A 13,045-nucleotide genomic window follows, 5' to 3' on the forward strand; every position below is an offset into this window, starting at 1 on the left:
AGCTTTAACATCTGCACCTCTTACCTGGTATCTGTCTAGTGTCTCTCTCCCCTGCCTGTTCCCTGGTCCATTCTAAGCTGAAACCCTTGTCTTATCACATTCAGCAGTTGTCTGTTGATTACAAGAATTAAAAGAACATTGAGCTGTGGCTTGGCTTGCAGGACAGAGCGTTTCTAAATGTCTGCAAGTCTCTGGCAAGCAGAACTCCGTGCCAGGGTCTCTTTTCATAGGATACCTCAGAGTGACTTGGCATAGTCCCCCCTCTGGAGCGTCCCTGAGCAGACCCTTAGCTGCACAGTTCACGCGCAGAGACACAGCCAAGCTGCCTCCAGCCTTCAAAGCTCCAGTGTTTTACAGAGGTTTTGAGGACTATAAAGTAGGATGATACCCAGGAATGAAGTCACCTCCCCATGCCTTCTTCTAACAAGTGTTGGCTTGTTTAGACGCTCCCCTCTGATAATATACTGCAGGAAAGTCCCAGCCAAAACCGTTTGTCACCCTGGAGGGGCTGCACCTGTTTGTTACTGCCTAAGGGCATCTGTCTCGTATTTATTAACACAACCACACGGAATGGAAGGAATGAGCTCTATAGCGCTGTGCTAACCCTGAAACTCAAGAAGTCCTGGCTATTACAAAAGGGCTACAAACATCCAAGAGACAGCTTATTAGTACAGCAGGTTGAGCTAACCCAATGCCTACAGTACAGTAGAGGTAAGATTTTTCAAAAATCAAACTAGATTGATAAAAGAGTGCCTATTCTTGCAACTCTGGATTGAAAACATCAAATCTGCACTGAGTTACCACCACTGCAATGACAAGGATATATTAAATTCTGTTTAGGAACCTCATTTTTAACTCGCTTTTATAAATCACCAGACATCTGAATGCAGAACCGAAGAATTTTTGCCACAGAACCGGCGTTCTGGTTTGTGAGTGGGCACAGCGAAAGGTCTGCGTGTGAGGAGCAGGTTATTCTTTCATTCCTCTAAGACAGTGCAGGGTACCAGAAATTCCAGAATACACAGGGGCATGACCAGACCTGATGACAAGACTGTAACAGAGGGGAAATGTATGCTGAGAAAGCGAAAGCAGCGTCTCCAAGTGGGATCCATTCGTCTACAGAATGGCCCTTTAAGAAACCAAGGGGTTTCTGTTTCTGACTTGAAACAGAACTTGAAGAGACCGAACAGTAATGAGTGCACTAGTGGGAACAAGGAGATTCTGCCCCAGCTCTTCCATTTGACAGGACTCCTGGTGCTGTGCTCGTTAGTGCTTGTTAATGAGAAGTCTCCACCAGAGCTCAGAATTGTGATTTGTCTTTAACAGTGGAGAAGTAGGTTAAAAATTCCAGCACACACACACACGAGCCTCTAAGGAAAAAGAGAAGCAGGTTCTGCTAACACACACATAACAGCTGACATCTTTTGGGGTGTCCTGTGGTGAAGGGTAACTTTAAGATCCAGTTCCCTAGAAAGCCAATTACCCTCATGCCCCATGGCTCCAAAATTCAGTGAGTGCCAATGGGGTAGAAAAAACACGTTGTACTTTTAAACTCCATGAATTTCAACAGAATTTCACAGAGAGGTCAAGGTCTCCAGGATGTATTTGCAAAGTTTTGTGCAAAGAACACAGCAGGTAGAGTGTGCCACTCGTGGGAGCCGACACAGTGTTGGGCGCCAGCGAGACGGGCAGCGGGCCGTTAGGAAACTTGGCTTTCCTTGTCCTGTGGCTCACCCAACTACTTGCAAATATATTTGTTATGAGTGGCAACTCCCACGAGGAGCAGTGCAAACAATTCCCAGGATAGAGTCCAACCTCTGAGGAACATGAGCCACATTGAGACCCTTGAATAAAAGGGTCGCGAGGGATGGGGACAAAGTATTTCTTTAAAAAAAAAGAAAAAGATAAATATATGTCTCCAGTGAAAATTGATGCAACTTGGACCACAGATTAGCAAAGACATGACCTGATCGTAAAAGCCACGGCAGCACATTGCTTTCTAGCTTCCTAATCTGGCTGTGACAGATGTTCTGCCTCAGGAGGTCACCTCCACGCTGCTCCCAAATTTCATGTTTTGACTTGCTGATTGTTAGGGTATGCACACAACGCTGCAAATTTGCTTTGCAGCCACGGTGCCCCATCCTTCCCTTCAGGCTGTTCGCTCATGCTGCAGCCCAGAGCTTGTCGTCTTCCAAAGTGGCTTTAGCAGAGGAAGATCCTTCCAATTGCGTATCTTCACAATCATCAGGGAGGGAGGCACAAGACAACAGTCAGAATTGGCTAACAATTGGGTTTTTTAAAATTTTCTTCCTTGGCACAGAAAACAGCTGTGTTGGTATTCCTTCAGGATCGTTCTTGTCCAAGCAATTCAGAAATGCTTATCAGCAGTGGAGCAAAGCCTGCAGCCACCCTTCAGTCAAGGCTCGTACTCCACACTGAAAGCAGAAGATGCTGCTGAAAACTTCCAGGCGCTGTCACCATTAAAACCCCTCCCACGCCTGGATTCACAAATCATTACTTTTTTGAGGGTCTGGAATAAATATTTGCTCCTGAGAATTCAACATTTGCTTTTCTCTGAGTCTTTAACAGCCCTTCCCATGTGAGGTCTGCCTCCTTAACACGCGACTGATGGAAACCCAGTTACTGTGAGATGCGTTCAATTGTAACGCCTTTCGCTGCAGTGGCTCTATGCAGCTGGCACATGGACATGACTTACAAGCCTCTGGGTGCTGCACTTGCCCTGTTGCACAGGAGAGGACAGCACGGCTCAGCAGTTTAAGATCAGCTCATCCAGGATTTGACAAAGCTGGAAGAGACAAGTAGCTGAAAATAATTTTACTTTCTATCCACAATACAAGGACATACAATGTAAGCGCAGTTCTTTGAGACAAAGTTGGAAGAGGAAGTGAGGGTCCTCTGAACAGGGGGTAGCAGGAGCAGTGAGGAGTCAACACTGCCCTGTGTTGCTGATGCTGGCAGAGCTGTTTGCTCCGGCACCTCGGTGGGACGGGGGACTGCAACTTTTTCCACCAGCACCACTGGATCCGAGGCGGGTCCAGCCACAGCCTGAAGGTTCCCTGGGCCTGTTTGTAAACGAGAAGGGGTAAGGCACTCACTGCTGCGCTCACAGCTCATCACACATGAAGAATGTGGTCTCCTGTCACTTGTGTCCCTGTCTCCTGTGGAGAACAGGGCAACATGCATGGTCATGCTATGGATACACCTGGAGCTGGACACACGCAGCAACACTCGCAAGGTGCAAAACTCCACGTGACCAGTGCAACTTGAAAAAAATTTTCACTTGTGAGGGCTTGAATAATGCTGCAAAGTGCTGCTGCTTTTACTGGTGTAGCAACAGCCATCAATGAGTCAGAACATGGAAATAGCTCTGCTGACAGCGAAACAAAGACCCTGGTCTCCTGCCATAGCATAGAGGCAGTCACTGTGTTTGGAAAAGAGGAGTTCCCAATTATGAATTCCAGTACATAGAGTGATTGCTCAGAGAACCTAATATTTCTATAGAGCCTTTTTACCACCTTCTTTTGTTTACTTGCAAAACTACTGCAAAACACAGAAAGTCCAGAGGAGAGCAACAAGAACAGATGGGGGCACAGCAAATGAGCCCTGTGAGGAAGGACAGACAAAAATCACTTAGTCTGGAGGCAGTGGAAGAGATGCATAAAAATGCCCCTTAAAGATGTAAAGGTTTGGTATAGAAGGTAATAAACTATTATCTGTGTCTGCCAGGAGACAAGGAGTAATAGATTGCAGTAAGGGAGATGTATTGGTTAGACATTAGGAAGGGCTCAAACTGTGCAGGGAGTGGGTGAAACCTCCCATCACAGGAGCCTTGGAAGAGGTGAGACACCCTGCGATCAGGAATGGTTTAGCCAAAGGAGTTCCAGCTTCCTTCCACTTATTTCCTATGATCTTTTCTTATACTATTCTTACAATATGTACACGATTAAAATACCCCAGAACACCTCCCCACTGTCTGGGAAATCTATGAGAAGCACTTTAATAGCTGCGTTTCAGAGAGACAAGTTCTTGCCAGGCTCCTGTAGCTGCTTGGGTTGCAGTGAGATTAGCTCGTGTCCTTTTAATGACATACTTACAGAGACCAGGATTCCAAACGAAGTATTGGGTGCTAATGACCAAACTCCCACTGATTTTTCATGAGGACAATGGGAATTTCACACAAGGAAGAACTGCAGTGCCAGGCAGATCTTACAAAGACCAACGAACCCCAGGTTTTAGTAAGATGCCTTTGCCACCGTTATGATCTCGTGTTACCACACTCCTTGAAGCAACAGACAATTTCAATCAGTTCTTGCCATGCTAGTTTTGCTATCTTAACTTGGCTTAATTGGGTACTGCAGGGTTGTCTCGGAGAGTCGAGATTTGCACTTTGAAACCACTAGATCCTTTTATCTAACCTAGGAAAGGGAAATGGGATTTCACATAGCAAAGTTCTCAGTAACAAAACTGGACCAAAAATGCTGAACCAGTGCATAAATGCATTAGCTGAAGTCCACTTACACAGCCATCCGCTGAGTTCAGCCTTGGAGATTAGCTCCCAGCAACTGAAGCCCTAAATTATTGTTTTAATAATCATGTCTGAATTCCTGTCTGAAGTCCTGCAGAAAGGAAGGCAAATTTTCCTGTGGCCTGGTTGCCTGGGTTTGCTATCCCTGTGTACATTCACCAGGCTCTCAGGTTTGGCTGCCCCCTCCCCAGTTTTCACACGCAGATCTCTTGCTGATTCGCCTTTTGAAGGGTTTTGTTTCTGGTGCTCAAATCTTGGCTGACAGGAATGCAACTGTGCTGTGTGCTGATTGCAGCTGGCAGGTGGATTAGAGCACATTCACATGGCTGTGAAATGCCTCTGCGAGACAGAAATGGCAGAACAACGGATTATTTCACCATGAAGAGCCCAGAAACTGATGCAGACAGTCACGTTGAGGAGACAAGCTGAGGAGCATGCAGGCATAAAGCACTTTCTGCTTCCACGAGCCCTAAGAGATCTTCCCAGCTCAAAGTTGTGGGGATCTGCTGCCAGTTCCCTTCCTCCTCACCTAAGCTGCTTGATTTCTCTGAGGTGCAGGATGTTCTCAAATTCTTTCAAAATATGTGGGAGAGACAGTTGCCAAGTAACAAAAACTCATCACTCTTTTCCTGAAATGCACAATTCCTCGTTTTTCTGTTTTGTAGAATGGACAGATTAAGCTGTGTTTTAGGATACTAGTCTGGGATCAGGATAATTTGGACTCCAGCCTTGCCACTGGATAAGTCTATGGGATACAGGGTTCAAGGTGAGGTAGGGATCTGACTGCCCTTGTGCCTCTCGTCTTCAAAAACAAACCTGGGGATGCATTTCATGATTCACTGAACTGACTCAGTGACCGGTGTAATGAGATTTCATTAAGAACACGGCGATGCTGCAGCCAGGGAGAAGCAGCCTGACATTTTATCAAGAGGTGTCCTCCCCCTACACATACTTAAAAGACCTCATAGGGTTGATCTCAAGCAAGGTTGGAACAGAGCTGATTGATAGATCCCACTCCTTCGCAGGAATTAGGAACAAAATTCAGCCCATTGTGATATTTATGGAAATAGGGGAGGTCCAAGGGAAAGCAGATAAGATGATCAGGGATGAAGAAGCTGCCTTAGGAGATGTGACTTGAGCTAGGAGAGGAGAAAACCGGAGAAGGACAGCATCGAGATTTACAGAATGAAGAAGGTGCTGCGTAAGCACTGGTTTGGCTGCTGTCAGCAAGTCCCACAGTACTGGAACCAGAGGGGTTTTCTGAAACTAGTAAGGGATTGGTTTTAACAGGTAAAGGAAAGTACTTTTATACACCATGGGGAGTGAACTTGTGGAACTGTCTGCAACAGGAGGCTGTGGAAGCAGACAGAATTGTCAGAGTCAGGGAGGGATTAGGCAAAATCACAAACAAAAGGTGTGGAAATGAATACTAAATGGTCTAGACAGGGATGTCCCTGGTAACATCTCTAATCCAACACTTGCAGCTGCTGCTCGGGACACGAGAGGAAGGAATCACTAAAGTGGCCAAGGTAGCATGCTTTCCCCGGACAGCATCCTTATTGCCTCAATCTAAAACAGAATAGTGGACATACTGGATCCGGGTTTGCTGTTATTCCCTACTTGTCTCTAATTTGTTCTCCCTGCACTACAGCAGAGTCCATTCCCCTCTTGATGTTTCTCATCCTGGTCCCAGTAGAGCCAACAATCTACCCCGCATCCCATAAAGAACAGTATGAACCTCCAGATTTCATCCAGGATCTCATCCACCCCTGACTATCTTGTAATCTTGTTCTGTAGCCTGTTTTCCTCCTTCCTTCCACGCAGCAGCAAGAAGCACCCAAGCTGCATGCGCATCCTGAAGACGAACAGCGTCTGAAAGTTTGTGGCGCATTAGCAGAGTGACACGGTGACAACTCCATGCTCGTGCACTTCAATAAGCTAGTTATCAACAAGAAGGCTTCTCCTCTAATGCTCACAGTCTTTGCCACCACACTGGAGAGGACTGAACTAATGAAGATCTCCTCCTGTGAGCTCCATGAGGCATCTGCACTATGCCTTCTGTACTCATTACACTGCGCAGAACATACACCAGAAAAAGCATTCTTTGCTGGCTATAAATCATGAGTGACACTAAGGTATTGCTATTAGCGGCAGGAAAACGCTTTCCTCCCACAACCTCATTCAGCCCCATATAGATACAACGCTTCGGCAAAGGGTACTGGGGTGTCTGGATAGAAAATTAAGCAGAGGTTGTGTTGTCTGAAGATAAATTGGTACCTCCCTAGGCGTGTGTGAGTGACTTTGTCTTTCTCTGATTTGTCTTTTGACTTGCAAAACACTGAGACTAGAGATAACGATGAGCTTTAAAAACCTAGCCTTCTCCCCCTCCCAGGCCCTCCTGAAAAAACTGCCTTCTCTGAAATGAGCTCAAAGAGAAGATAAATGTTCTGGCAGTAATATGCAATATTATTTTTGGCACTTGAAGAATCTCAAGCCAGATAAAGGAAAACTGAAAGGAAGACAAAACTGTCTTTTTTTCCAAATGCAAGGGACCAAATTCTGCTCACTCATATGAACCCAGAATCCTTTCTTTTTTCCTGGATTACTGCAGTAATTCCTGATTTTCACCAGGTTAGCTGATCCAGAGGCCTTATTTCTCACCCAGCACATTCAGACGCTGGTGAAATCGCACGACAACAGAGCAGAAAGACAAAGGCGTGCAAAGAAAGCACCGACTCCGAAACAAAGGCTCATGTGGTTTCAGACCATGTTAGCTGTACGAATGATAAGTTTAACACCTGCTATCAAGGGAAAGGGGAGCTGCCTGTGACCTCCTTCAGCAGAATGGCAATCCAGCCCCTCTCGTGTTAGCATACCTTAGAGGAACTGCTTTTTCCTGGCCTCCTCTGTTTTTCCCACCAAGCCTTTGTGCGAAGCTCAGAGCAGTGTTTCTGCCGATACATTTTGCGGGCGCACTGAATAAAACATGTGCCATTTGGCATTGTTCGCCTGGGCTGCCATGGGTAATGGGAGAGGGCACGCGTTACTGCAGGGCAGAGAGCCGCGAGGGATGGATCTGGCCTTTGTCGGAGCAGGATGAAGCACAGGCGAATGCAGGAGTGTGTCACATCTGTGATTCTAACAGAGCCCTGACCGAAGGACCTGGCTCACCCTGCATTGATCTCGATGCCAGCTGTACAGATTGCCTGAAGACAGGGAGACGTAGAAAGCCCAAACCTTTGCTCTCTTTATGCGCATTAGCTTGTTACAGACATAAATGCTTTGGAAATCAAACGGGAAGGGATTTTCAGAGCAAACTAAGTGTTTTAGAAGCAAAATTTCTAACGCTTGGAGAGCCTCCTGTGTCCAAAGCACAGCCTTTACTCTGCAAATTTCAATGTGCTTTGTCAAGCCTGGAAGTTTGGTAAGAGGCTCTGGGACTCCTGCGGGCTCCTGGGGCAACCTGGGATAGGGAGCAACCGTTATTGATGCTGCTGGGTTTAAATGACGATGTTGCCACGTCTCAGCTTGTATTTGTCAGGCATGTGAGTAACGGTTGCATGGGGTAGTTAGAGGCAACCCCACCTGCGGTGTCCATTCACAGTTAATCTGCTAGGAGTCGCCTGGCAATTAAGAACTGCACTGCGGTACTTCTTGTAACATGAAATTTGTATGATGTGACCACACTGTCCCGGCATGAGAAATAGGGTGTTTCTCAGGGAACTCAGAACCCCCCTCCCAAAAGCTGTGAAATATCCTGGGGTCACTTCAGTGAAGCAGCATTTTGAGAAGGATGTCAGCAAGAATCTGGGAGAGTCCCAGACAAAATTCATTCGGTCACCAGGAATGACACTGTCTTCCAGAGAAGCTTTGATGAAACACTCATGCATTTTCCTTTTTGTCAGTGTGTTTCTAACCCTGCAATGAAATACCGTATCGGCAGTTTGTGCCATTGGCGTGAGCCATTCTGTCCCACGTCATAACAGCAGGGCCAGCTGTTCAGAGAGCAGCTGGCTTGGTGGGCATTCACTGATGCACCTTTGGCAAGGAGCAGGCACTGGGAAGACGCCTTTGACTCCAAGAATATCTGTAACTGCTAGAGGATGTGCCTTTGACACCGATAGAACATGGACATACCCTGTCCTGAGCTCTAAATACTTCAAACACTTAAAATGCTTCTGGTCTTTGGTTTCACGGAACTGGTCACGGCAGTGAGGCCACCTTTATCAAAGTGTTAATATTTGGGGAACCTTCATCTCCAACAGATTTCTGTTTCATGGAAACAAATTCAATCTTGTCTTCTATACAGTCACAGCAGTCTATAACATACTCTTTATTTGCCCAAATCAACCTTTGGTAAGAAGCTTTGCCTCCTTGCTCTCCACCTTCTCTTGCTCTGTTTGGCAGTGGACTCTATGGCCACATTCCCTCAACAGGGGCCTCATGGTTTTCCATAGGGACACGTATACACAACTGAGAGCTGATATCCCTGTTTGTGTTGGGTGTGGAGGGTTGGAACTTTTTCCAATGGCAAGGAAAAGGCAACGAGCTCGCAGGCAGAAATTCATCAGTAAAGCGGCACAAGTGGATTAAGTAAAGCAAACAGAACTTTGCTGTTATACTTCAAGTAAATAGTTTCTCCTTTTCCGTTTGCTCCAGCATAAAAATCCCTCTGCCCTATAAATGCCATTGCCAGTATTTATTTGTGAAGAGCTGGGATCTATTTATTTATTTATCCATATTTAGTTTAAAAGTCTGGACTCAAAATTAAACAGTCATTCATAATGTCATTATCTGCCTTGCTCTGCGGTCAGATACCGTGTGTAGTGTCACAGGACAAAACCTTTGGCAAGGCCCCTGGAAGAGCAATTTAGCTCCTCATCCATCTCAGCTGGCAGCGTGATTGGCTTCCAAGCTTGCATTGCTGGATGTTATTTTACTCTGACATATATTATTGAGTGTTAAATCACTTTCTGAAGTGTTTATTGGTCATAGTTGAATTCTTTCCACTCATTTAAGCTGCTTTTGACACATAAACATTTCCTTGTACCTTGGAGTTTGATGGAAACATGGGGAGAATTTCTCAGGAGGATGGATTGTAGAAATGACCAGTTCATTAGTCAGGGACAGAATTTACCAGTGCTGTGACGAATATCCCCCTCCTTCCATCAGGATGAAACAGCAAACTCCCACTGCCACGCCACATCACTTCACATGGGGAAGGTTTATTTGTGTCTTTGCCCTCCCGTCACATCTTGGCCTGTCAGGAAGCAGATGACTCTTTTTCTGGAACATCAGTGACTTCCTGACAGGATCTTCATAGATCCTGAAGCTCCCCCAAAGAAAAGCAGGCTGTGATCTGCAGGATCAGGTGCTGGGGAGGTTATTAGGCATCACGAGTGTGGCATGTGGTCCATGGCCCCTGCCTGGCAGGGATGTTTCTTGGGAAGGAACCAGAGACCACTTTCTTGTACCTGTTTAGGAAAATGAATCAGGGCATCAGAGAACAGAAATAAACAGAGAGATTAAAATCTAGTGTGGCAGTCGGAAGCTGAGCTGAAGAACAAGGGCCAGAGGCAGGTCAAGCTGAGGAAGAGGCAGGAGAGACAGATTTTGAAATAAGTCCTTTGACAATTCATCTCTTGATGACTCCAGATGTGACAGGCCAGCAGCCTGATCGAAGCTGCCATAGCAGTACTGCTAGTCCTCTTACCTCTTGTCCCTGCTCCAGTGACCTACATATCAAAGTTTCTCTTCTCTTTTTATCTTTAATGAGGAGGTCTGTTGAGTATCTTTCCTGCATCTGGGAGTTACTTTCCAATCTGATGAACACTGACTTTTAGAGATGACACCAGTGACGAGATGCTGAGATCACAGTAGCAATCAAGCCTCTTTTGATGGCAGAGCTAAAAATACGGTCCCCAGCTGACACAGCCTTAGGGAGGAGAACATATAGTTTGGTTGGAAAGAATACATCTTCCTTTTTCTCCATATCTTCTGCTGGAGGACACCACATCTGTGACAACCATGCCAGTAGGTTACATCTGTCTTCTGAACTGAAGCACCCATGTGCAGACCCATACTACCTCCAGCCCCAAAGAATAAAGCTTTAAAACCCTCTGAGTGCCTTGGAGAACGGTGTCATTGGCAGTTTTGCCTCTCTGGTCACGCTGGCACGCGTCATGTTACTGCATGGCGGGAGCCACATCTTAGACTGGAGATCACCTTTGCCAGTCCCCTGAGTTCAGATTCACTCCTCTCGTTCAGGTGCCTCAGCTTTTTCTTTTCCTGCTTCTCTGCCTGCTCTCCTCCTTGCTAAATCCCGGGCATTGGCTCACAAGGTCCCTGGCTAATGAGGTGTCCCCAAAGCCTTGCTTTGACACTTGTAAAGGAAACTGCCGTAAATCGTGTCACTGCCACCTCCTGGGCTTTCTGAGGATGAGAGCTCATCCCATGGGTCGCAAATGCACGTTTAGACAAACACTGCGCAAGAGGCGTTCCTAAAGATGGATCGTTAAGGCTTTTGGGTAGGAGATGTACAGATGTACATGATAAAGGTTCTCTGTTCGTAATGTGTAATATGTCAGGGGGTAAAAGTTGAACAACCCGCTTTGGCAAATGAAAATAGCAAAAAGGGTGTGTTTTTGCTGGCTAAATGAAAGCCTTTGGGTGTAATTTTTCATGCTTCTGCATGCATAATTCGAATGCAGAGAAAGGAAAAAATCATTTGTTCATTGAGACAGAAATACACCAGATTTATTGATTTGAAAGATACAGGGAGTATTTCAATGTAGTTGCAGTAGCTAGAATGTTTTCACAACACAATGTTCCACCAAACAGGGCATTCACCCAAGAATGTCTCTGGGCTCAGTCAGCCTCAGTCCTGGAGGTAGATGTCCCATCCCTAAACCTCTGTGGGCAGTGGTTCGTTGCCAGGAGTCTGTTTGATGCTCCCATTTAGGGTGTTGGCCCTGAAGATGTACGACCTCCCTCTAACTGAGCCTTCCGTGTGGATGCTTTCTGGCTTGTTCTGGCAACGAAAGAACATAAGGAAGCCATTCCGGTAGTTCTTGTTCATCCATCCGTAGAGCAGGGGGTTGACAAACGTAGAGCACATGGCCCCGACGTGGAAGACAGTGTACAGGAGTTTGTACTCGTGGAAGATAAGAACCAGGTCAAGATCAATGGCAAGCTGGAATATGTGGAAGGGGAGCCAACAGACTGCGAATACCACAACTACCATCACTAACATTTTTGTTGTCTTCCTCCTCCGGCACTGGTTTTCATTCCTAGAAGTGGGACTGACATGGTTTTTCAGCTTGAACCAGATCCTGGTATAGGCATAACAGATAATTGCAAGGGGCAAAACATACTGCAGGAGAAGCATGGACAGGCTGTAGATAGTGGCATCTCTGTTGTTGCCAGAAGGCCATTTTTCAGAGCAGACAGCCATTTTGAGGTTGATGGATGGGATTTCCTCATACCGGTACTCTCTGAAGATGGCCAGAGGACCTGCTAGGACAGCTGCCGCTAGCCACATGACAGCTATGATGGTGAAGCTGAGCCTCTTGGAAATCCTGCTGTCCAGGTGGAAAACAATGCACCGGTACCTGTCTAGGGCAATCACAGTGAGGGTGAGGGTGGACACATGGACGCTCAGAGCTTGAGCGTAAGGGACTAGGTGACAAAGCACAGCTCCGAACTTCCACTCATCCAGCAGCGTGTACACGAGGGTGAAAGGCAGGCAGAGCGTGTCCACCATCAGGTCTGCCAGGGCCAAGTTAGCGATGAAGAAGTTGGTGACGGTCCTCATGGTCTTGTACTTCACTATGATGTAGATGACCAAGGAGTTGCCGATGAACCCCAGTAGAATGATGAGTGAGTAGGCAGCAATGAGAACTACCTGGACCCCTGGGATCTTGGTGCTGTCCATCATAACACTGCGGGACCCAGAGAGATCCTGGCTAGGGGTGACCAAGTCCTTGGCATGCCAGCCCTGTGGCAGTTTCTCTTCTAACACTGTCTTCTCCACGGCGAGAGTGCTGTTGGCTCCCTCCAATGGTCCCATGCTTGACCGGATGCTTTTCGTCAGGAGGAGAAGGAGATCTGGAACACAGACACAGCGGAAGTGAGAGCCCAGGAGACAGCAAAGCATCTGCAAGAGCTGAGACTCAAAGAGCATGTCCCACATGGCATTTCAGATATCCTCTTTCCTTCTCCCTTACCCCCATCCTTCCTCACACTGCATGGCCTTCCAGCTCTCTTACACCTCCTGTTAGAGCCTATGATCAGTTGAATGGCAATTCCTCAAGGAAAGGTCAGGTTAAAATGCAACTTTTCACACAAGTTGCTGAGATTCTATTTATTTGAACAGGGGAAAGCCCCCTCAACCAGCCAGGGCCAGACTGGTAGGCCCTGGAAAGCTCTCCTGCTCATGAAGCCCCTTCGCACGCTGCCTCTCCTGCTTCTTCAGGCTAGGCTTTGCTAAATAGGGAAGTG

At 46.7% G+C, this 13,045-nt stretch overlaps 1 protein-coding gene across 1 annotated transcript; it reads right to left on the minus strand.

The window, feature by feature from the left end:
• Positions 1–11,450: 11,450 nt before the first annotated feature.
• On the minus strand, positions 11,451–12,614 carry LOC104506268 (neuropeptide Y receptor type 2-like). The gene has a single exon (XM_010147161.1). It carries the CDS (start codon positions 12,612–12,614, stop codon positions 11,451–11,453), a length of 1,164 nt encoding a protein of 387 aa, XP_010145463.1.
• Between the last annotated feature and the right edge of the window lie 431 nt (positions 12,615–13,045).

The sequence above is a fragment of the Eurypyga helias genome, unplaced genomic scaffold (assembly GCF_000690775.1).
Source record: "Eurypyga helias isolate BGI_N326 unplaced genomic scaffold, ASM69077v1 scaffold11282, whole genome shotgun sequence".
NCBI classification, from domain to species: domain Eukaryota; kingdom Metazoa; phylum Chordata; class Aves; order Eurypygiformes; family Eurypygidae; genus Eurypyga; species Eurypyga helias.

Excerpts from the sequence above, each read along its gene's own strand:
- LOC104506268 (XM_010147161.1), bottom strand. The coding sequence starts at position 12,614 with ATGGGACCATTGGAGGGAGCCAACAGCACTCTCGCCGTGGAGAAGACA.